Source organism: Babylonia areolata, chromosome 2, assembly GCF_041734735.1.
Source record: "Babylonia areolata isolate BAREFJ2019XMU chromosome 2, ASM4173473v1, whole genome shotgun sequence".
Taxonomy (NCBI): domain Eukaryota; kingdom Metazoa; phylum Mollusca; class Gastropoda; order Neogastropoda; family Buccinidae; genus Babylonia; species Babylonia areolata.
Window position 1 is genome coordinate 827,213 of NC_134877.1, and position 25,197 is coordinate 852,409.

A 25,197-nucleotide genomic window follows, 5' to 3' on the forward strand; every position below is an offset into this window, starting at 1 on the left:
TGTCTTTTCCAGAGGATCGGCTCTGCTTCTCCAGACCTCCCCCTTCCACTGCCTCCTCCTTCTCCTCCTCCACCTCCACCCTCAGTCCTAGGTGGGGGATCAATGCGGCCTTTCCCTCCTTCACCCCCACCATGATGCCGCGGATGCAGCACCCAGCTTTTTCCGCTCTGTCGCGCTCGCTGTGGATGGGCGGGGCCATGGCCAATTACAAGCCCCGCCCCCGCCTGCAGTATACAGCCAGTCAGATCTCGGCGGCCATCCAGGACGTGGAGATGGGCAAGTCCATCAGTAAAGCGGCCAAAGATAACGGAGTGCCCTTCACCTCCCTGTACCGCAAGGTCAAGGCTCGCTCCTCTTCCCAGCACAGTGAGGACGCGCAGAGGGTGCCTGTGGAAGACCCCTTCCCCTCCTCTGTGGAGTCAGTGTCTGCTCTGGATCCCCTGACTGCTGACCTGTCCTTTCTCAGTGACCACAAGTCTGTGTTAGATGAGGCTGCACAAGGAGCAAGTGACGCTGCAGATTCTTCGGCAAATCCTACACCTTCATAACGTGTTGATCCTCACTTAGTACATGCAGTTCCACAGTTAGTGAAGGCACATTTCTCTTTCAAGAGTCCTATCAGCTGGCCTTTTTAATATTTTTTCCCCTTTTACCTTCTTTGACACCAAGAACATGTCCAGTCAGAGAAAGTGGTACTGAGGAGTAGAGCCAGTGGCAGTGCCTGATGATGTCGCCAAGGCCGTCAGGTGGTGAAGTGAGACACAGCATGATGTTTTCTCCTTCCAGATGCCACACAGCCCTGGACATGGTCAGGGGGAGTGATGCCGGCCGCCCGGCCGCGCCACAAGTACACGGACCAGGACATGACGGCGGCCATGGAGAGCGTCCACTGGGGCACCAGTGTGGCCCGCGCTGCATTTGACCACCGCATCCCTCGCCGAACCCTGGGCTATCGCCTCCTCAGCTGCAAGAAGGGCCACCCGGGAAAGTGCTTTGGAGCCTATCTGAGGCACCCGCACCTCTCACAACATGCTGCTCACTTCTGAAACTTCATGGCAACTGCTTGTTCAGTTTCAAAAGAAGTTTCAGGTATCTGACAGAGTGGGGGAAAAAAAGCAACAAAAACCCAGTCACAGTATATTTTAGGAAGAAAAATGCACTGTCAGCATTGAGCATACTAATTATGTTTGAACTGAAACATCTCTTAAACTTTTTCCCTTTTTTTTTTTTTTTTTTTTACTTGAAAAAAGAAGAAACTGTTTTTCTTTCCCAGTACAGTTGACACTTTTTCCTTTTTTTTTTTTTTTACTTGAAAAAAGAAGAAAGTGTTTTTCTTTCCCAGTACAGTTGACGTCCCTCGTACATCCTCTCAGGGTTCCTTTCAGGATGAGTGAAAACAATCATCTCATCTGTTTGACTAAGTGGGGAATACTATGCTTCTGTAGGTTTTGCTTGGTTGGTTGGTTGGTTGGTTTTTAAATAGTGTCCGGAATACAAAGTTGTCCGCTATCTTTGTTTTTCAATCAGTGTCTCGAGTGATAAAATTTCTAAATTTTATCCGGAATAGAAGCATTGTGATCTATTTAATATTTCATTGAGCTATGTTCCAACTGGCAGCAATGCCAACGATTTGTTATTTTTTTAGAGTAATGTCGTGACTGGCAACATTTCCAGCTGGTTATTATATGTTTTTTTGTTTTTTTTTTCGCAATGTTCAGGCTGGAAACATTGCCAACAGTTTATCATTGCCAGTTGTTTATTTTCTTTTTTCAGCAGTGCTCCAACTGGCAACATTGTCAATGATTGTTTTTTGAAACGATTACTGGCGACAGTGATTTCTACCAAGTACTATTACTTTTCGGGGACAAAGTTTTGACATACATTTCACATTTTCATATACATTTCTACATTTTTATATACATTTCACAACATTTTGATACACATTTTACAACAGTTTCATACGCATTTCACCACATTTCACTACAGTTCGATATGTGTTTCACACCAGTTTGATATACATTTCACAGCATTTCACAACTGATATATATTTCTCAAAAGTTTGATCAGTAAAGGGGTGACAGTCAACATTTGAAGCAGGTGAAAGTATTGCTCAGATGAGTTTCAACTCTACAAACATTGTGTGAAGCTGCTGCACTAGTTCTAGTTAAGTGTGATCATCGATAACTGGTAAGTATGATCGTGATTCACATGGTGGATAACCGATAAGTGTGATCGTGATTCACATGGTGGATAACCGATAAGTGTGATCGTGATTCACATGGTGGATAACTGATAAGTGTGATCGTGATTCACATGGTGGATAACCGATAAGTGTGATCGTGATTCACATGGTGGATAACTGGTAAGTATGATCGTGATTCACAAGGTGGATAACCGATAAGTGTGATCGTGATTCACATGGTGACTAGGACAGTGGATAGTGTGGTGACTGGCTGGACCAGGACAGTGGTTTGTGACTGGTTGACCAGGAACAGTGGTTAGTGTGGTGACCTAGGGACAGTGGGTTAGGTGTGGTGACAGAGTGACAGGAGGGGTGTAGTGTGGTGACTGGTGACCAGGACAGGGGTTAGTGTGGTGACTGGTGACCAAGGACAGGTAGTGTGGTGACTGGTGACCAGGACAGGAGGGTTGACTGGTGACCAGGACAGGGTAGTGTGGTGACTGGTGACCAGGACAGGGTTAGTGTGGTGACTGGTGACCAGGACAGGGGTTAGTGTGGTGACTGGTGACCAGGACAGGGGTTAGTTGGTGACTGGTGACCAGGACAGGGTAGTGTGGTGACTGGTGACCAGGACAGGGGTTAGTGTGGTGACTGGTGACAGGACAGGGGTCAGTGTGGTGACTAGGACAGTGGTTAGTGTGGTGACCAGGACAGGGGTTAGTGTGGTGACTGGTGACCAGGACAGTGGTTAGTGTGGTGACTAGGACAGTGGTTAGTGTGGTGACTGGTGACCAGGACAGTGGTTAGTGTGGTGACCAGGACAGTGGTTAGTGTGGTGACTGGTGACCAGGACAGTGGTTAGTGTGGTGACTGGTGACCAGGACAGTGGATAGTGTGGTGACTGGTGACTAAGACAGTGGATAGTGTGGTGACCAGGACAGTGGTTAGTGTGGTGACTGGTGACCAGGACAGTGGTTAGTGTGGTGACTGGTGACCAGGACAGTGGATAGTGTGGTGACCAGGACAGTGGTTAGTGTGGTGACTGGTGACCAGGACAGTGGTTAGTGTGGTGACTGGTGACCAGGACAGTGGATAGTGTGGTGACTGGTGACCAGGACAGTGGTTAGTGTGGTGACCAGGACAGTGGTTAGTGTGGTGACTGGTGACCAGGACAGTGGTTAGTGTGGTGACTGGTGACCAGGACAGTGGTTAGTGTGGTGACCAGGACAGTGGTTAGTGTGGTGACTGGTGACCAGGACAGTGGTTAGTGTGGTGACTGGTGACCAGGACAGGGGTTAGTGTGGTGACTGGTGACCAGGACAGTGGTTAGTGTGGTGACTGGACAGGACAGGGGTTAGTGTGGTGACTGGTGACCAGGACAGTGGTTAGTGTGGTGACTGGTGACCAGGACAGGGGTTAGTGTGGTGACTGGTGACCAGGACAGGGGTTAGTGTGGTGACTGGTGACCAGGACAGGGGTTAGTGTGGTGACTAGGACAGTGGTTAGTGTGGTGACTGGTGACCAGGACAGTGGTTAGTGTGGTGACTGGTGACCAGGACAGTGGTTAGTGTGGTGACTGGTGACCAGGACAGTGGTTAGTGTGGTGACTGGTGACCAGGACAGTGGTTAGTGTGGTGACTGGTGACCAGGACAGTAGGAGGACAAATGTTTGGACCCCCCATCAGATACTTGGTATTGTGGGATATTTTGTAAGACTTGGACCACACAGTGGAGCATCATCAGGTTCTTTTGAGGTTTAGCTTTGAGGGAACTCCTCAAGATGTTGTCTTGACCAACACTACAAGTGTCTGTGTCTCTCAGGCCTGTGAGGATTAGCTTTGAGGGAACTGCTCCAGATGTTGTCTTGTCCAGCACTACAAGTGTCTGTGTCTCTCAGGCCTGTGAGGATTAGCTTTGAGGGAACTGCTCCAGATGTTGTCTTGTCCAGCACTACAAGTGTCTGTGTCTCTCAGGCCTGTGAGGATTAGCTTTGAGGGAACTGCTCCAGATGTTGTCTTGTCCAGCACTACAAGTGTCTGTGTCTCTCAGGCCTGTGAGGATTAGCTTTGAGGGAACTGCTCCAGATGATGTCTTGTCCAGCACTACAAGTGTCTGTGTCTCTCAGGCCTGGCTGATATTGGGGAGGGAAGGACGGGGACATGGTGGGGGCAGGAAGTGCAGACCTGTCTCCATAACTTCTCTTCACTCTGGCAGTGGCTGTGTGTTGCTAGCTGTGTGGCTGTGCAGTTTGGCATGATCATGACAAATGGCACAGTTACTGTGCCACTGAGAACACAAAAGATCAAACTACACAACCTGATAGATATGAAAACAGGATTATGTGCATTGTTCATAGAAAGTCAGCAGAGCTAGTACTTTTGCAATTAAAAAAAAAAGAAGGTTAAATTATGTTAGGTGTGTACTTAATGAGCACTGTGTCACCAGTGTTGGTCATTTTGATACCAGTGAAGACTCAATGTTCACATTTCTGAAGCTTGAAGGGAAATAATTCAAACTGCTACAGAATTTTTTTCCACTTATAAATATTTGAATGAGTGGGTTTTGAAAAAACTGATTTTGTATATACCCCCCCTTTTTTTTAGAGGAAAATATCAGAGACAAAAATGTCTCAGGGGAGACCATATATTTGTGTGTGTGTGTGTGTGAGAGAGAGAGAGAAGAAAGGTTCATCGTGTGCTATGGATACTGGATACTGTGTGAATGGAGTGACTGGCAATGACTGGCCACTGGTCATACAGCCACATGCAGTCAGTTACAGAGGTACATGTGTATGCCTGAGTGACACACACACACACACACACACACACACACACACACACACACACAGTGTGTAACACACTCTGCCACATTTTCAGAACATGTCCATGTAGGATGTCTATTTTGTGTGTCTATGAAAGTTTAAAACAAAGAAGGTGAGATTATGTGTTGAACAATTATTGTGTGGCTGATGATGATGATGATGATGATGATAGTGGTGGTGAGAGGTGTTGTGTTATTGTTGTGCATGCCGGAGGAAGTGGCAGAATACAGATGGACTGTGTACTGTTAAACTGTCGTGGACTTGATAGTGAGTGGCAGTGCTGGTAGTGGTGGAAGAGAGATTGAAGAGCCGTGAACTGTCAGGGGCTTAATACTGATTGGCACTGGAAGAAAAACAGGCTGTCCTGTCGTTTTGTCCATAGTGCTGTGATAGATTGTCCTCAAGCTGTCAAACAGCGGTTTGTACACAGTGCTGTAAAGTGTCCTCAAGCTGTCAAACAGCGGTTTGTACACAGTGCTGTAAAGTGTCCTCAAGCTGTCAAACAGCGGTTTGTCCACAGTGCTGTAAAGTGTCCTCAAGCTGTCAAACAGCGGTTTGTACACAGTGCTGTAAAGTGTCCTCAAGCTGTCAAACAGCGGTTTGTACACAGTGCTGTAAAGTGTCCTCAAGCTGTCAAACAGCAGTTTGTCCACAGTGCTGTAAAGTGTCCTCAAGCTGTCAAACAGCGGTTTGTACACAGTGCTGTAAAGTGTCCTCAAGCTGTCAAACAGCGGTTTGTACACAGTGCTGTAAAGTGTCCTCAAGCTGTCAAACAGCGGTTTGTACACAGTGCTGTAAAGTGTCCTCAAGCTGTCAAACAGCAGTTTGTCCACAGTGCTGTAAAGTGTCCTCAAGCTGTCAAACAGCGGTTTGTCCACAGTGCTGTAAAGTGTCCTCAAGCTGTCAAACAGTGGTTTGTCCACAGTGCTGTAAAGTGTCCTCAAGTTGTCAAACAGCGGTTTGTCCACAGTGCTGTAAATAGATATGTCCTCAAGCTGTCAAACAGCGGTTTGTACACAGTGCTGTAAAGTGTCCTCAAGCTGTCAAACAGCAGTTTGTCCACAGTGCTGTGAATAGATATGTCCACAAGCTGTCAAACAGTTGATTGTAAAAGCTGTCAAACAATTGATTGTAAAAGTGCTGTGAATTGATATGTCCTCAAGCTGTCAAACAGTGGATTGTAAAAGCTGTCAAACAGTGGACTATAAAAGCTGTCAAACAGTGGACTATAAAAGCTGTCAAACAGCAGAAAAGTGTTGGAGAAATAAAGTGTTCAGTATCTATCTGTGACTGGTGAAGGGTGCAGTGTTGGAGAGCAAAATCACATGGATGGTCTTATAATCTGTTAGCATGTATTATATCTTTTTGTCTGTCTGTCTGTATGCCTCTCTCTCTTGTATTTATTTCTTGTGTATATGTGTGCATGTCTGTGTGTAAAATTGAGAGAGAGAGAGAGAGAGTGTGTGTGTGTGTGTGTGTAAAATTAATGTGAGAGTGTTCATTTTAACTGCCTTTGGCTCTACACCCCATCCTGCTCACTTTGATCAGCTTCAGATCCACTCTTTCAACCATCCCAGATCCACTTTTTCAACCATCACAGATCCACTCTCACCATCCCAGATCCACTCTTTCCACCATCCCAGATCCACTCTTTCCACCATCCCAGATCCACTCTTTCCTCCTCCACAGATCCACTCTTTCCACCATCACAGATCCACTCTTTCCACCTCCACAGATCCACTCTTTCCACCATCACAGATCCACTCTTTCCACCATCACAGATCCACTCTTTCCACCTCCACAGATCCACTCTTTCCACCTCCACAGATCCACTCTTTCCTCCTCCACAGATCCACTCTTTCCACTCTTTCCACCTTCACAGATCCACTCTTTCCACCTCCACAGATCCACTCTTTCCACCTCCACAGATCCACTCTTTCCACCATCCCAGATCCACTCTTTCCTCCTCCACAGATCCACTCTTTCCACCATCACAGATCCACTCTTTCCACCTCCACAGATCCACTCTTTCCACCTCCACAGATCCACTCTTTCCACCATCACAGATCCACTCTTTCCACCTCCACAGATCCACTCTTTCCTCCTCCACAGATCCACTCTTTCCACCATCCCAGATCCACTCTTCCCACCATCCCAGATCCACTCTTCCCACCATCCCAGATCCACTCCACCATCCCAGATCCACTCTTTCCACCTCCACAGATCCTCAGTTTCCATGGTCCCAGATTCAAACACTCCACAGCTGACCGCCGCTTTGTCTCTCGACCTTATACTAGGAATGAGCAAACTCTCTGATCCGCACACTAGTGAGCAATGAGCTAATTCTCTGAACCGTACAAGGAATGAGCAAACTCTCTAAACTGTACACTAGCAATGAGCTAATTCTCTGAACTGTACACTAGGAATGAGCAAACTCTGAACCGCACACTAGCAATGAGCTAATTCTCTGAACTGTACACTAGCAATGAGCTAATTCTCTGAACTGTACACTAGCAATGAGCTAATTCTCTGAACCGTACACTAGGAATGAGCTAACTCTGAACTGTACACTCGGAATGAGTTTATTCTCTGAACCACACACTAGCAATGAGTTAATTATCTGAACCGTACACTAGCACTCAGTAGCAGTGAGCTAACTCTCTCACTCTGTCCAATCTCTGCCCTCAGCTGATTGAAGCTCTTTCCAAAAGGACTGCCCTCACTCTGTCCAATCTCTGCCCTCAGCTGATTGAAGCTCTTTCCAAAAGGACTGCCCTCACTGTCGAATCTCTGCCCTCAGCTGATTGAAGCTCTTTCCAAAAGGACTGCCCTCACTGTCAAATCTCTGCCCTCAGCTGATGGAAGCTCTTTCCAAAAGGACTGCCCTCACTGTCGAATCTCTGCCCTCAGCTGATTGAAGCTCTTTCCAAAAGGACTGCCCTCACTGTCAAATCTCTGCCCTCAGCTGATTGAAGCTCTTTCCAAAAGGACTGCCCTCACTCTGTCAAATCTCTGCCCTCAGCTGATTGAAGCTCTTTCCAAAAGGACTGCCCTCACTGTCAAATCTCTGCCCTCAGCTGATTGAAGCTCTTTCCAAAAGGACTGCCCTCACTCTGTCAAATCTCTGCCCTCAGCTGATGGAAGCTCTTTCCAAAAGGACTGCCCTCACTCTGTCAAATCTCTGCCCTCAGCTGATTGAAGCTCTTTCCAAAAGGACTGCCCTCACTGTCAAATCTCTGCCCTCAGCTGATTGAAGCTCTTTCCAAAAGGACTGCCCCAACTCTCCTTTCCCAGAACACACTGCCTCCTGCTGTCTGTTAAATTTATGCTCTGTCTTGCATCTCACAGTCGCAGCTACACATCGTGTTAGTGGTGTGAAAAAACTACGATTTGTATCTGCACAAGTCTCAGTGCCATGTTAATGTCATTTTTGTCATAATGATTCAATGGGATGTCATTTCACAAAATGTGAGATTAGACTGTTTCAGTCTTTAGCAAAACTGGATGAAAAAGATAGAGCCTACTTTGAAATGGGGAAGAAAATTGAGTTGCACAGAAATAAAAGAAAGAGAGAGAAAGAGTGGTTTGACCCAACAAACCTGTGTTTAAAAAAGAACCACACACACACACACATACACACACACACACACACACATGCACACACACACACACGACCCAACAAACCCATGTTTAAAAAAGAACCACACACACACACACACACACACCCACCCACCCACCCAGAAACACTCCCTGTGTCGATTTCTTTCAGTCTGTGTTGACTGTAACCTTGTTATATTTTGTTTGATTTGATTTAATTTTGTTTCAAATTTCATTTGAATATGCCCCTTCTTGTCTTTGACCATGGAAGAAATACGAAATACAGTTGGATTAGGAAGACGATGGATTAATGGAAATCTGGAAAAAATACAGTTAGATTAGCAAGATGATGGATTAATGGGAATCTGGAAGAAATACAGTTGGATTAGGAAGACAATGGATTAATGGGAATCTGGAAGAAATACCGTTGGATTAGGAAGACAATGGATTAATGGGAATCTGGAAGAAATACAGTTGGATTAGGAAGACAATGGATTAATGGAAATCTGGAAGAAATACAGTTAGATTAGGAAGACAATGGATTAATGGAAATCTGGAAGAAATACAGTTGGATTAGGAAGACAATGGATTAATGGGAATCTGGAAGAAATACAGTTAGATTAGGAAGACAATGGATTAATGGGAATCTGGAAGAAATACAGTTGGATTTGGAAGACGATGGATTAATGGAAATCTGGAAAAAATACAGTTAGATTAGCAAGATGATGGATTAATGGGAATCTGGAAGAAATACAGTTGGATTAGGAAGACAATGGATTAATGGAAATCTGGAAGAAATACAGTTAGATTAGGAAGACAATGGATTAATGGGAATCTGGAAGAAATACAGTTGGATTTTGGATTAGGAAGATGTTGGATTAATGGGAATGTGTTAACATCTCTTTGGTATACTGTTTAACATCTCTTGGTTTAACATCTGTAGGGTACACTGTTTAACATCTCTCAGCTTAATATCTGTAGGGTACACTGTTTAACATCTGTAGGGTACACTGTTTAACATCTGTAGGGTACATTATTTGCGTATACTGTTTAAGATCTCTCGGTTTAACATCTCTTGGGTATACTGTTTAAAATCTCTTGGTTTAACATCTGTAGGGTACACTGTTTAGCATTTCTTGGGTACATTATTTGCGTATACTGTTTAAGATCTCTCGGTTTAACATCTCTTGGGTATGCTGTTTAAGATCTCATGGTTTAACATCTCTTGGGTATACTGTTTAAGATCTCTTAGGTATGCTGTTTAACATAATTGGGTATACGTTTTAGCGTTAGGCCAGTGGCTTGTTTTGTCTGTGGATGGGTCATTCTCTGGACTGAATCAGGTTCCTCAAAGTACAGTTCTTAAAACTGACTTCCACAAGTGATATGGACTAGAGCTTAGTTACAGATTAAATTTTTACACAAAAAAGTTTATATTTCAAGATTTGGGATTGTTTCGACCTCTCTCTCTCTTAAGTAAAAATTAAACGAAAAATCAAATAAAATTTCCAGTGTTTTAATTTGCATTGGGCAGAAAAAAGGGTGCCAAAACTGGGCTTGTTTTTCAGTCTTAGGATTCTCCAACTTGTACATTTTTCTGTTTTACCAAGACAAGTGTTACAGTTGGTCACCATTACTGTTATTTCTGTGTTGATAGTGAGTGAAGGAATAGCATCAATTGACGTTACTCTCATTTCTGTATGAATTGCTAGTTTGGAAGACTTGCCAAGTGAAGGAATAGCATCAATTGACGTTACTCTCATTTCTGTATGAATTGCTAGTTTGGAAGACTTGCCAAGTGAAGGAATAGCATCAATTGACGTTACTCTCATTTCTGTATGAATTGCTAGTTTGGAAGACTTGCCAAGGGGTCAAAGTGAACAGCAGTACAAAAGAAGATGGTTGTTGTGTGTGTTGCAGACACGTCCTCAAACAGACTGATGAGGCGGGCGTACAGCAACGATTACTATAGTTATCCCCCCTTGCCTCATGGCACGGGCTACCGGCGCTACAGCAAAGCGTCGTTAAGGTTAGGGGTCATCCGTGTTCTCCAGGGGGAAACGGTGCGCAAGGTGTCCATCCAGCTCAAACTGCCCCGGGAGACGTTGCGTAGGCACGCCGAGAAGGCCAAGCGAAGTTTTGGTGGGGTGGAGGGTTTAGAGAGCATGGTGGCCAGTGACAGTTACAGCAACAGCCTTGGTGCTGTCTTTCCTGGCGGCTCTGGAACTGGTGGTGGTGTGGAGAGTGGTGGTGGTGGTGGTCCTGTCAGCTGTGACGTCACTGGCCTGGCTGCTCAAAGCCTTGGCGTCACAGCGGGGATTGGTGCTCATGGTGTGGACAACTCAGGAGGCAGCACTGCTCACTATGTGCATGGTGCTCACGGTGCGGACAGCTCAGGAGGCAGCACTGCTCACTACGTGGGTGGTGGGCATGGTGGTGGTGCTCAGGGTACTGACGACCACGTCACTCTTAATGCAGAGGAAAATGGCAACGTGGATTCTGATGGCACTGATGTTTATGCTCCTGACGTTGATAACTAGCAGTGCTCAGGATACAGGAGGTATTTGTGATGACCTCTGCTCTGGTCCAGTGGTGGTGAGGACACTCTGTGCCACTCTGTAGGCTGATTACTGTCATTGTCTTTTTTTTTTTTTTTTTTTTTTTTTTAGAGAGAAAATGAGTGAGGGTGATGGGGTTGGGTACTTGTGGAAAGGTGGAGACCCCATTGTATTTATTGTTTGCTGTTGATTCACTCTTCTTTTTTTTTTCTCTCAAGGTCTGGCTCAGCATGTTGGTTACGCTGCTGGTCAGGCATCTGCTTGGCAGATGTGGTGTAGCGTACATGGCTTTCTTGGAATGCAGTGACACCCCTTGAGGAACTGAACTGAACTGAACTGACTCTGACTTGTCACTTATTTTTTGTGGAGTTAGTTGAGGGGGTCATGGTGTGTGTGTGTGTGTGGAGGAAGGGGCATGATTTGTTTTTTCTTTGTTACTGTTTGTTTTGTTGTGGATGATAATTCAGCATTAGAAATGGCCAGTGATGTTTATCAGGAAGCTTTAAAGGTGAACAACAAGTGTCTTCTCCTCGGTGTAAAAGTGTTTAGAGACCAGCCTTGTGAAGCATTGAACTGATAGCAGCATGGACTTGGGATGTGGGAGGTGATGGATTTGAAGCCTGAGTAAGGTCAGCTCTTGGTATCTAGGTCCTGCCTTGTGACAGTCATCGTGGTCACTACAATCATGTAGCAGCTTGGAGTTGGACCTCACCATAGCAGGACTTTATTAGTTGTGCCGTATTACCTAGGGTTGGTCTGAAGTACCAGAACTTTATTAGTTGTGCCGTATTACCTAGGGTTGGTCTGAAGTACCAGTACTTTATTAGTTGTGCCGTATTACCTAGGGTTGGTCTGAAGTACCAGAACTTTATTAGTTGTGCCGTATTACCTAGGGTTGGTCTGAAGTACCAGGACTTTATTAGTTGTGCCGTATTACCTAGGGTTGGTCTGAAGTACCAGTACTTTATTAGTTGTGCCGTATTACCTAGGGTTGGTCTGAAGTTCCAGTACTTTATTAGTTGTGCCGTATTACCTAGGGTTGGTCTGAAGTTCCAGTACTTTATTAGTTGTGCCGTATTACCTAGGGTTGGTCTGAAGTACCAGTACTTTATTAGTTGTGCCGTATTACCTAGGGTTGGTCTGAAGTACCAGGACTTTATTAGTTGTGCCGTATTACCTAGGGTTGGTGCTTTGTGACGAACTGACATAGACATATTTCACTGTTCATTGTCTGACACAGACACCAGCCAGCCTCATAATAAATTGTCAGTTCACTGTTCATCATCACTTACCAACAGGTCGATGATAACACACACACACACACACACACACACACACACACACACACACACACACACACACACACACACACACACACACACAAACAACAAAACAAAACAAAAACAAAAACACACACACCAAAAAAGAAAGAAAGAAAGAAAAGAACAACAAAAAAACACTGTGCAGAAGTGAAGTAACACAGAAAAGAGTGCATGAACAGCATGATGTCTGAAGAGTTACACAGAAAAGAGTGCATGAACAGCATGATGTCTGAAGAGTGACACAGAAAAGAGTGCATGAACAGCATGATGTCTGAAGAGCTACACAGAAAAGAGTGCATGAACAGCATGATGTCTGAAGAGCTACACAGAAAAGAGTGCATGAACAGCATGATGTCTGAAGAGCTACACAGAAAAGAGTGCATGAACAGCATGATGTCTGAAGAGCTACACAGAAAAGAGTGCATGAACAGCATGATGTCTGAAGAGTAACACAGAAAAGAGTGCATGAACAGCATGATGTCTGAAGAGTAACACAGAAAAGAGTGCATGAACAGCATGATGTCTGAAGAGTAACACAGAAAAGAGTGCATGAACAGCATGATGTCTGAAGAGTAACACAGAAAAGAGTGCATGAACAGCATGATGTCTGAAGAGTTACACAGAAAAGAGTGCATGAACAGCATGATGTCTGAAGAGCGACACAGAAAAGAGTGCATGAACAGCATGATGTCTGAAGAGCTACACAGAAAAGAGTGCATGAACAGCATGATGTCTGAAGAGCTACACAGAAAAGAGTGCATGAACAGCATGATGTCTGAAGAGCTACACAGAAAAGAGTGCATGAACAGCATGATGTCTGAAGAGCTACACAGAAAAGAGTGCATGAACAGCATGATGTCTGAAGAGTAACACAGAAAAGAGTGCATGAACAGCATGATGTCTGAAGAGTACACAGAAAAGAGTGCATGAACAGCATGATGTCTGAAGAGTAACACAGAAAAGAGTGCATGAACAGCATGATGTCTGAAGAGTAACACAGAAAAGAGTGCATGAACAGCATGATGTCTGAAGAGTAACACAGAAAAGAGTGCATGAACAGCATGATGTCTGAAGAGCGACACAGAAAAGAGTGCATGAACAGCATGATGTCTGAAGAGTTACACAGAAAAGAGTGCATGAACAGCATGATGTCTGAAGAGTTACACAGAAAAGAGTGCATGAACAGCATGATGTCTGAAGAGTAACACAGAAAAGAGTGCATGAACAGCATGATGTCTGAAGAGTTACACAGAAAAGAGTGCATGAACAGCATGATGTCTGAAGAGTTACACAGAAAAGAGTGCATGAACAGCATGATGTCTGAAGAGTTACACAGAAAAGAGTGCATGAACAGCATGATGTCTGAAGAGTTACACAGAAAAGAGTGCATGAACAGCATGATGTCTGAAGAGTGACACAGAAAAGAGTGCATGAACAGCCTGATGTCTGAAGAGTTACACAGAAAAGAGTGCATGAACAGCATGATGTCTGAAGAGTTACACAGAAAAGAGTGCATGAACAGCATGATGTCTGAAGAGTTCTCACATTCAGGGACAGACCCAACCCTCAGGCCCACCACCTGCACATCAGTACTTGTTTACATAATAAAGTGGTGTGGTATCACTGGTACTCATGCCTAGTTTAGGTGGGGGAATTCTCATGTACTTGGCACATTGTTGTTGGGATTTTGAGAGCTGCGTTTTTGCATGTTCATGGAGATTTCTCCATGGTTGGCTGCAGTTGATCTCCATCCTGGAGACTCCAAAAGGACAGAATTACCTCAGGGTCACTTCATTTCTTGACTTGCTGCAGAGACTTTGTTGAATTAAAAGGTGAAAGGTCCCATGGCGCTTAGTTACAGGGCTGAAGGTCATATTGCCTTCTGGGGCTACCGGGCAGTCACCTTAGTTACAGGGCTGAAGGTCATATTGCCTTCTGGGGCCACCGGGCAGTCACCTTAGTTAAAGGCTGAAGGTCATATTGCCTTCTGGGGCCACCGGGCAGTCACTTCATATCCACTGCCTGAGGCTTGCTACACAGACTGGAGACATATTTATATTTCATGTGTGTGTGTGTGTGTTCGTTTGTGTGTGTGTGCGTTTCTGTGTGTGTGTGTGTGTGTGTGTGTGTGTGCGTTTCTGTGTGTGTGTGTGTGTTTGTTTGTTTTTGTGTGTGTGTGTGTGCGTGTTCATTTGTGCGTGTGTGTGTGTTCATTGTGTGTGTCCTTTTTTTTTGTGTGTGTGTGTTGGGGGGTGGGGGGTGGATGACTGGCTGCAGTTTGACAGCAGCAAGAAAGTGGCTGGTCACCAGAGAGAGAAAGACGTTTTGTTGATCTGCCTTTGCTCATTGTTGTTGATGGTGTTGATGGTGTTTGTGAAGAGATGTTCAAGGAGGGCACACTTAGCTTGTACTGCATGGATAAAATAGAAACCTTTTCTTTTTCTCTATGACTTTTTTTTATCTGCTCAATCGAGGAGACGTAATTATGGTGATGGGTTGAGTGATATAAAGAAACCAAGTTGTATTTGGATAATATTGATATTTCTGTATGTGTATCCTGTTTTTTCTTCCTTGAAGATATATGTCTGTGTCCAGGTTTTCTCTTTGATGTTTTTGAAACAAGGAATTTGAAGAAGACCGATGTGATAATGGCTATTGCGTTTTGATTTTTATATATTTATTTTTAAAAATCCCCTTTGCTTCCCTTATATACAGAATTCTGTACATGACTATATCACATGACATGGACTAGGTGAACTATACCACATGACATGAACTAGGTGAACTATACCACATGACATGAACTAGGTGAACTATACCACATGACATGAACTAGGTGAACTATACCACATGACATGAACTAGGTGAACTACACCCCATGATGTGAACTAGGTGAACTATACCACATGACCAGATATAGATGAACTTTACCACATGCACCAGATATAGGTGAACTTGACCACATGACCTGAACTAGGTGAACTTTACCACATGACCAGAAAAAGGTGAACTATACCACATGACATGAACTAGGTGTACTTTACCACATGACCTGAACTAGGTGAACTTTACCACATGACCTGAACTAGGTGAACTATACCACATGACCAGAAAAAGGTGAACTATACCTCTTTTTCTCTTTTCCTCTATTTATCCACCACCACTCATCCCGTTTTTTGTATATATACTTTATTATTTTATTGTATTTTATTGTATTTATCTATTTATATATTCCTCTGTGTGTGTGTGTGTGTGTGTGTGTGTGGTTTGTTTTGTTTTCCTCTGTGTATGTGTGTGTTTGTGCGTGTGTGTGTGTGTGTGTGTGTTTTTTTTGTGTGTGTTTTTTTTTTGGTGTGTGTGTGTATGTATGTGTGTGTGGTTGTTGTTGTTGTTTTGCTGTTGTTTTAATTTATTTATTTTTGTTTATATTTATTTATTTATCATTTTTTATTTATTTATTTATATTTTTATTTTTTCAATTATATATGTGTGTGTGTGTATATATGTCCATGTATGTATGCATATGTGTGTGTGTATATATTTATATATATATATATATATATATTTTTTTTTTTTTTTTAATTCTTTTATCTATTTATTTATTTTATTATTATTATTAATTTTATATATTTTAAAAAAAAATTTTTTTTAATTTTTTTATTTTTTAAAATTTTATTTATTTATTTTTTTTTTTTCACTTATTATTTTTCTTCCTTGTTAATATGTCCCTAACACTAACAGTCTCTTCCACCCCCTTCCCCCACTCCTGCCCTCTCACCCCCTGCCCATCTTCCCTCACCCTTCCCTTTCAGAACCCTTTCTTTCCCTCATACATTCACACTGACAGTTCTACTCACCCTGCTTTGTGTCCTTTCCTGTGACTTCTCATCACTTTACTTTCCTGAACTTTACTCTCTCTCCCTCTCTGTCTGTACCTTTCTGTCTGTCACCCACTCATTTCATTTGCCTGAAGAAGAGCTTGTGGCTCGATACGTCGCCTCTGTTATCCCAAGTAAGTCAACTTTTACCAAGATTTTTTTAGTCTACCTCCCACTATACCACATGACCAGAAAAAGGTGAACTATACCACATGACATGAACTAGGTGAACTATACCACATGACCAGATTTAGGTGAACTTTACCACATGACCTGAACTAGGTGAACTATACCACATGACCAGATTTAGGTGAACTATACCACATGACATGAACTAGGTGAACTATACCACATGACCAGATTTAGGTGAACTTTACCACATGACCAGATATAGGTGAACTATACCACATGACCAGATATTGGTGAACTATACCACATTACATGAACTAGATGAACTTTACCACATGACCAGATTTAGGTGAACTATACCACATGACATGAACTAGGTGAACTATACCACATGACCAGATTTAGGTGAACTTTGCCACATGACCAGATATAGGTGAACTATACCACATGACCAGATTTAGGTGAACTTTACCACATGACCAGATATAGGTGAACTATAGCACATGACCAGATTTAGGTGAACTTATACCACATGACCAGATATAGGTGAACTATACCACATGACCAGATTGAGGTGAACTATACCACATGACCAGATATAGGTGAACTATACCACATGACCAGATTGAGGTGAACTATACCACATGACCAGATTTAGGTGAACTATACCACATGACATGAACTAGGTGAACTGTAGCTTGGCCATTTTTTAGCTTTGTGTTTTGTTGTTAGTCATAGTATGAGAATATGATAATCAGACTGGGGAGCTGTGATTAAGAAACACTATGGTCTAAATTAAAAGCTCTACCTCTATATCCTTCTACATCCTTAGTTTTTGATCGTATCACAGTAAGTACATTTCATGTTCCAAGGAAAAAAAAAGATTTTTTTTTCATATTTCCTACATTGCTAATCTAATTTGAGTAAATATACATTTATACAATCTGACATGATGATGTGTCAGACTTGTACATGCTGTGGTTTGAACTGAGTAAATGTACATTTATACAATCTGACTTGATGATGTGTCAGACTTTTATACATGCAGTGGTTTGAACGGAGTAAATGTACATTTATACAATCTGACTTGATGATGTGTCAGACTTGTACATGCTGTGGTTTAAACTGAAACTGAAGGACATTTATCAGTGTTTTTTTGGGGGGGATTCTTCATTTTCAGTTGTTCTTCTGAGTCTTCGATGTTGTTCAGAATACCATGATTGTGTTTTTCATGATCATGTTTTAATGTGGACACCATGATTCATGATCATGTTTTTATGTGGACACCATGATTCGTGATCATGTTTTAATGTGGACACCATGATTCATGATCATGTTTTAATGTGGACACCATGATTCATGATCATGTTTTAATGTGGACACCATGATTCATGATTTAATGTGGACACCATGATTGATGATCATGTTTTGATGTGGACACCATGATTCTTGATCATGTTTTGATGTGGACACCATGATTTGTGATCATGTTTTGATGTGGACACCATGATTCTTGATCATGTTTTAATGTGGACACCATGATTCATGATCATGTTTTAATGTGGACACCATGATTCTTGATCATGTTTTGATGTGGACACCATGATTCATGATTTAATGTGGACACCATGATTCGTGATCATGTTTTAATGCGGACACCATGATTCATGATCATGTTTTAATGTGGACACCATAATTCATGATCACATTTTGATGTGGACACCATGATTCGTGTGAACGCTTGTCAAAGTGTGTGAACACTTGTCAAGGTGTGTAGGCACTTGTCAAGGTGTGTGAAGGCTTGTCAAGGTGTGTGAACACTTGTCAAGGTGTGTGAAGGCTTGTCAAGGTGTGTGAACACTTGTCAAGGTGTGTAGGCACTTGTCAAGGTGTGTGAAGGCTTGTCAAGGTGTGTGAACACTTGTCAAGGTGTGTGAAGGCTTGTCAAGGTGTGTGAAGGCTTGTCAAAGTGTGTGAAGGCATGTCAAAGTGTGTGAAGGCTTGTCAAAGAAGGTAATCAATGTGGTCCTCATTCACCACGTGTGTGTAGAAAACAGTTCATTCACCACGTGTGTGTAGAAAACAGTTCATTCACCACGTGTGTGTAGAAAACAGTTCATTCACCACGTGTGAGTAGAAAACAGTGTATGATGTAGCCATCCAGTTTCTCCTCCTCCACATTTCTTGCCTTTTTATTTTTCTTTGTAATTTCTTTCGTATTTTGATTGTGAGCAGTGCATCAGGTGACTGATTGTCAGATATGAAATAAATGGTTCTTTCAAAATCTTGGGCATTTTTTTATGTTAGAGAGGGCGAGTTGGATGCAACAACAAAATAATTATTACAAAAAATCAGTAATGTGCACAAGCAAAATCATATGTTTGGTTATGAGTCTGGGGCAATTTGCAGTAAAAAGATGTGAGAATAGAAATGTTTGTAAAGCGCTAAGACGTTGTCTCTGATGGAAGATAGGCGCTATGTAAGTATCCATGTAATTACCTTCAACAAAGTCAAATATATGCCATTCTCGTAATGTTCAGCTTGACGTGAATGGAATTAATTATATAAAATGGATATATTTATCTAGCCCTGCACACACACACACACACACACATACACACACACACACACACACACAGACGGAGTGAGAAGTGACCCATGTCTGTGGCCACATGGGACACGTTAACAGCCTGTGAAGTGCAGACAGTGGAACTGATGACAGAAAGAAGTGGGGTGGGGGTGAGGTGGAGTCCTGAGTTCTGGGGATTCAGAGTAAGTGGCTTCAGGTCGGACGTGAACTCGATGCTCCAACGTCTGTGGATGCATGAGGCAGTCAAGGTGCTCCATAGTGCACGGTCCTCAGCCAGTTGCCCTGGTGTCACCCCATAATCTGAAGACATGTCTGGGGTCTTACTGTTTGCTGGTGTCACCCCATCATTTGTCGACATGTCTGAGGTCTGTCTCCACTGTTTGCTGGTGTCACCCCATCGTCTGTCAACATGTCTGAGGTCTTACTGTTTGCTGGTGTCACCCCATCATTTGTCGACATGTCTGAGGTCTGTCTCCACTGTTTGCTGGTGTCACCCCATCGTCTGTCAACATGTCTGAGGTCTTACTGTTTGCTGGTGTCACCCCATCGTCTGTTGACGTCTGAGTTACTGTTTGCTGGTGTCACCCCATCGTCTGTCAACACGTCTGAGGTCTTACTGTTTGCTGGTGTCACCCCATCGTCTGTCAACACGTCTGAGGTCTTACTGTTTGCTGGTGTCACCCCATCGTCTGTCAACACGTCTGAGGTCTTACTGTTTGCTGGTGTCACCCCATCGTCTGTTGACGTCTGAGGTCTTACTGTTTGCTGGTGTCACCCCATCGTCTGTCAACACGTCTGAGGTCTTACTGTTTGCTGGTGTCACCCCATCGTCTGTTGATATGTCTGAGGTCTTATTGTTTGCTGGTGTCACCCCATCATCTGTCAACATGTCTGAGGTCTTACTGTTTGCTGGTGTCACCCCATCGTCAACATGTCTGAGGTCTTATTGTTTGCTGGTGTCACCCCATCATCTGTCAACATGTCTGAGGTCTTACTGTTTGCTGGTTATACAACTAGACAAAGGTTTCAGTCATCATCACACGACACATGGTTATACAACTAGACAAAGGTTTCAGGCATCATCACACGACACATGGTTATACAACTAGACAAAGGTTTCAGGCATCATCACACGACACATGGTTATACAACTAGACAAAGGTTTCAGGCATCATCACACATGACACAACTAGACAAAGGTTTCAGTCATCATGACACATGACACATGATTGTACCACCTGGGTAGGCAGCCTGTTGTGCAAATGACTCTGTGTTGAAAAGCACTTAGAGCTTGCTCCCAGACCAAGGATAAGCGCTGTATAAGTATCAATATCAACTGAATAAAAGTATAAAAACCAAACCAACCAACCAACCAACCACTTAGAGCTTGGTCTCTTACTGAGGATAGATGCTAAGTATCAGTATCCATTTATAGGTGCTGTTAAGTATCAGTATCAATTGATAGAAAAACATGCAGAGCTTGGTCTCTTACCAAGGATAGGTGCTGAATAAGTATGAGTATCAACTGATCAGAAAAACACTCAGAGCTTGGTCTGTGACTGAGGTTAGTGCTGTGGTCTGTGACTAAGGATAGGTGCTGTGGTCTGTGACTGAGGTTAGTGCTGTGGTCTGTGACAGGATAGGTGCTGTGGTCTGTGACTAAGGATAGGTGCTGTGGTCTGTGACTGAGGTTAGTGCTGTGGTCTGTGACTGAGGTTAGTGCTGTGGTCTGTGACAGGATAGGTGCTGTGGTCTGTGACTGAGGATAGTGCTGTGGTCTGTGACAGGATAGGTGCTGTGGTCTGTGACAGGATAGGTGCTGTGGTCTGTGACAGGATAGGTGCTGTGGTCTGTGACTGAGGTTAGTGCTGTGGTCTGTGACAGGATAGGTGCTGTGGTCTGTGACAGGATAGGTGCTGTGGTCTGTGACTAAGGATAGGTGCTGTGGTCTGTGACTGAGGTTAGTGCTGTGGTCTGTGACTGAGGTTAGTGCTGTGGTCTGTGACAGGATAGGTGCTGTGGTCTGTGACTGAGGTTAGTGCTGTGGTCTGTGACAGGATAGGTGCTGTGGTCTGTGACAGGATAGGTGCTGTGGTCTGTGACTGAGGTTAGTGCTGTGGTCTGTGACAGGATAGGTGCTGTGGTCTGTGACAGGATAGGTGCTGTGGTCTGTGACTGAGGTTAGTGCTGTGGTCTGTGACTGAGGTTAGTGCTGTGGTCTGTGACTGAGGATAGGTGCTGTATAAGTATCCACATGAATAAGCCTCAAACCTTGTGTCCTTGCTGCAGTCAGGTTGACGTGGCACTGAATGAGGTGTGTTCTCATTGCAGTCATGGTGACACAGCACTGAATGAGGTGTGTTCTCATTGCTGTCAGGGTGACATGGCACTGAATGAGGTGTGTTCTCACTGCAGTCAGGGTGACATGGCACTGAATGAGGTGTGTTCTCACTGCAGTCAGGGTGACGTGGCACTGAATGAGGTGTGTTCTCATTGCAGTCAGGGTGACATGGCACTGAATGAGGTGTGTTCTCAATGCAGTCAGGGTGACATGGCACTGAATGAGGTGTGTTCTCATTGCAGTCAGGGTGACATGGCACTGAATGAGGTGTGTTCTCATTGCAGTCAGGGTGACATGGCACTGAATGAGGTGTGTTCTCATTGCAGTCAGGGTGACGTGGCACTGAATGAGGTGTGTTCTCATTGCAGTCAGGGTGACGTGGCACTGAATGAGGTGTGTTCTCATTGCAGCCTGGCCAGGCGGGCAACCAGGTGTAGGCGGTAGTCTTGGCCACTGGGCCCCCACTGCCGCAGCGTCAGATGACGTGGACCGGCGGCGACAGCACCGGGCGGAGGTGATCCGGGCGGCTGTGGACTACATCCAGCAGACGGGGCTCCCGGCTTGCCGAGTGTGCACCCTGTTCGACATCCCCCAGGCCACGCTGTACCGACACCTGACCAGGGCCAACAAGCTGCGGCCAGCCAGGGGGGCAGGACGGGCAGGAGGGGGGCGACCCCTGGCCACTGGCACCGGCCAGGACCACAGCAACACCTCGCCTGCTGCTACCTTTGGAGAAACGGAACCACTGCTTCCCGGCAGCCAGAAGACTGACAGCCAGTGTGCTTCCTATTCTGGTGGACAGCTGGCAGAGACTCCTGAGCGCTTGTCACGGCAGCACTGTGTGTCTGGGGAGGGCGGTGTTGGGGGAGGCAGCAGTCCGGAGCAGAGAGAGGTGAAAGCATTCCGTGAAGAACTGTCCACAGCCCAAGACATTCCTGACATTCCTCAAGGCAGTGTGGGCTCCAGCAGCACGTTATGACACACGGTTCATGGTCAGTGCAAGTAGGTCACAGAATTCATGGTTCATGGTCAGTGCAAGTAGGTCACAGAATTCATGGTTCATGGTCAGTGCAAGTAGGTCACAGAATTCATGGTTCATGGTCAGTGCAAGTAGGCCACAGAATTTATGGTTCATGGTCAGTGCAAGTAGGTCACAGAATTCACGGTTCATGGTCAGTGCAAGTAGGTCACAGAATTCACGGTTCATGGTCAGTGCAAGTAGGTCACAGAATTCATGGTTCATGGTCAGTGCAAGTAGGTCACAGAATTCAAGCAGGATGAAAGATACCCATGCACTCCCACACAGCCACAAGTTGAAGAAGCATGTCAGTCAATAGAGAGACTATTTATTTGTTCAAATATATCTTTTTTTTAATTTTTAAGGTAAACTGTTTCTCCCACCCCCTTCCCCCCACCCCACTGTTTCCTTCCTTCATCTCCCCCCCCTCCCCATTCAGACCTCCTTTCTTCTTCCACTCCCCCCCCTCCCCATTCAGACCTCCTTTTTTCTTCCACTCCCCCCCCCCTCCCATTCAGACCTCCTTTCATCGTCCACTCCCCCCCCTCCTCATTCAGACCTCCTTTCATCGTCCACTCCCCCCCCCCTCCCCATTCAGACCTCCTTTCTTCGTCCACTCCCCCCCCCCCTCCCCATTCAGACCTCCTTTCTTCGTCCACTCCCCCCCCCCTCCCCATTCAGACCTCCTTTCTTCGTCCACTCCCCCCCCCCTTCCCATTCAGACCTCCTTTCTTCTTCCACTCCCCCCCCCCTCCCCATTCAGACCTCCTTTCTTCGTCCACTCCCCCCCCCCTTCCCATTCAGACCTCCTTTCTTCTTCCACCCTCACCCCCCCCATTCAGACCTCCTTTCTTCTTCCCCCCCCCCCCCCCCCCATCCCCATTCAGACCTCCTTTCATCGTCCACTCCCCCCTCCATCCCCATTCAGACCTCCTTTCTTCTTCCACTCCCCCCCCCCTCCCCATTCAGACCTCCTTTCTTCTTCCACTCCCCCCCCCATCCCCATTCAGACCACCTTTCTTCTTCCACTCCCCCCCCCCCATCCCCATTCAGACCTCCTTTCTTCTTCCACTCCCCCCCCCATCCCCATTCAGACCACCTTTCTTCCACTCCCCCCCCCTCCCCATTCAGACCTCCTTTCTTCTTCCAATCCCCTCCCCCCTCCCCATTCAGACCTCCTTTCTTCTTCCACTCCCCCCCCTCCCCATTCAGACCTCCTTCTTCCAATCCCCTCCCCCCTCCCCATTCAGACCTCCTTTCTTCTTCCACTCCCCCCCCCTCCCCATTCAGACCTCCTTTCTTCTTCCACTCCCCCCCCCTCCCCATTCAGAACTCCTTTCTTCTTCCACTCCCCCCCCCCTTCCCATTCAGAACTCCTTTCTTCTTCCACTCCCCCCCCCTCCCCATTCAGACCTTTCTTCCACCCCCACCCCCTCCATTCAGACCTTTCTTCTTCCACTCCCCCCTCCCCCTACCCATTCAGACCTTTCTTCTTCCACCCCCCCCCCCCACCCCATTCAGACCTCCTTTCATCGTCCACTCCCCCCTCCCCCTCCATTCAGACCTCCTTTCTTCTCCCCCCCCCATTCAGACCTTTCATCGTCCACTCCCCCCTCCCCCTTCCCATTCAGACCTCCTTTCATCGTCCACTCCCCCCTCCCCCTCCATTCAGACCTCCTTTCTTCTTCCACTCCCCCCCCCCCTCCCCATTCAGACTTCCTTTCATCGTCCACTCCCCCCCCCTCCCCATTCAGACCTCCTTTCTTCGTCCACTCCCCCCCCTCCCCATTCAGACCACCTTTCTTCGTCCACCCCCCCCCCTCCATTCAGACCTCCTTTCTTCTTCCACCCCCCCCTCCATTCAGACCTTTCTTCTTCCACTCCCCCCTCCCCATTCAGAACTCCTTTCTTCTTCCACTCCCCCCCCCCTTCCCATTCAGACCTTTCTTCTTCCATTCCCCCCTCCCCATTCAGACCTTTCATCGTCCACTCCCCCTCCCCATTCAGACCTCCTGTCTTCGTCCACTCCCCCCCCCCCCTTCCCATTCAGACCTCCTTTCTTCTTCCACTCCCCCCCCCCCTCCCCATTCAGAACTCCTTTCTTCTTCCACTCCCCCCCCCTCCCCATTCAGACCTCCTTTCTTCGTCCACCCCCCCCTTCCCCATTCAGACCTCCTTTCTTCGTCCACCCCCCCCCTTCCCATTCAGAACTCCTTTCTTCTTCCACTCCCCCCTCCATCCCCATTCAGACCTGTCTTCTTCCAAACCCCCCCCCCCCCCCCCCCCCCCCACTCTTGCTTTCCCTTTCAAGCCACCCTTCTCTGTTCCTGGTGTCCTGTCTGTGACTTCATCTGGTTCCTTTCCTTTCCTGAAATGTGCTGTCTGTATCTGTCTGTCACTCAATTCTCTGTATTGTCTGTCACTCACTCATTCCTCTGTCTGTATCTGTCTGTCACTCACACATTTCTCTGTATTGTCTGTCACTCACTCATTCCTCTGTCTGTCACTCACTTATTTCTCTGTATTGTCTGTCACTCACTCATTCCTCTGTCTGTATCTGTCTGTCACTCACTCATTCCTCTGTCTGTATCTGTCACTCACTCATTCCTCTGTCTGTATCTGTCAGTCACTCACTCATTTCTGTCTGTATCTGTCTGTCACTCACTCATTTCTCTGTCTGTATCTATCAGTCACTTATTTCTGTCTGTATCTGTCAGTCACTCATTTCTGTCTGTATCTGTCTGTCACTCACTCATTTCTC

The 25,197-nt window shown here is 45.5% G+C and overlaps 1 protein-coding gene across 3 annotated transcripts in view; it reads left to right on the forward strand.

The window, feature by feature from the left end:
* The window catches only part of LOC143296310 (uncharacterized), an 86,446-nt gene that overhangs the window by 55,839 nt on the left and 5,410 nt on the right, over window positions 1-25,197 (forward strand). Inside the window, exon 4 of one of the 3 annotated variants that reach the window (XM_076608180.1) lies at window positions 21,829-22,410. The exons of 1 other annotated variant lie outside the window; for it this stretch is intronic. In XM_076608180.1, coding sequence (XP_076464295.1) covers window positions 21,829-22,397 — 569 coding nt within the window. In that variant the 3' untranslated portion in view covers window positions 22,398-22,410. Of the gene's footprint in view, window positions 1-12; window positions 777-21,828; window positions 22,411-25,197 lie in introns of those variants that run through there. One more of the 3 variants, XM_076608187.1, reaches the window with a different exon arrangement.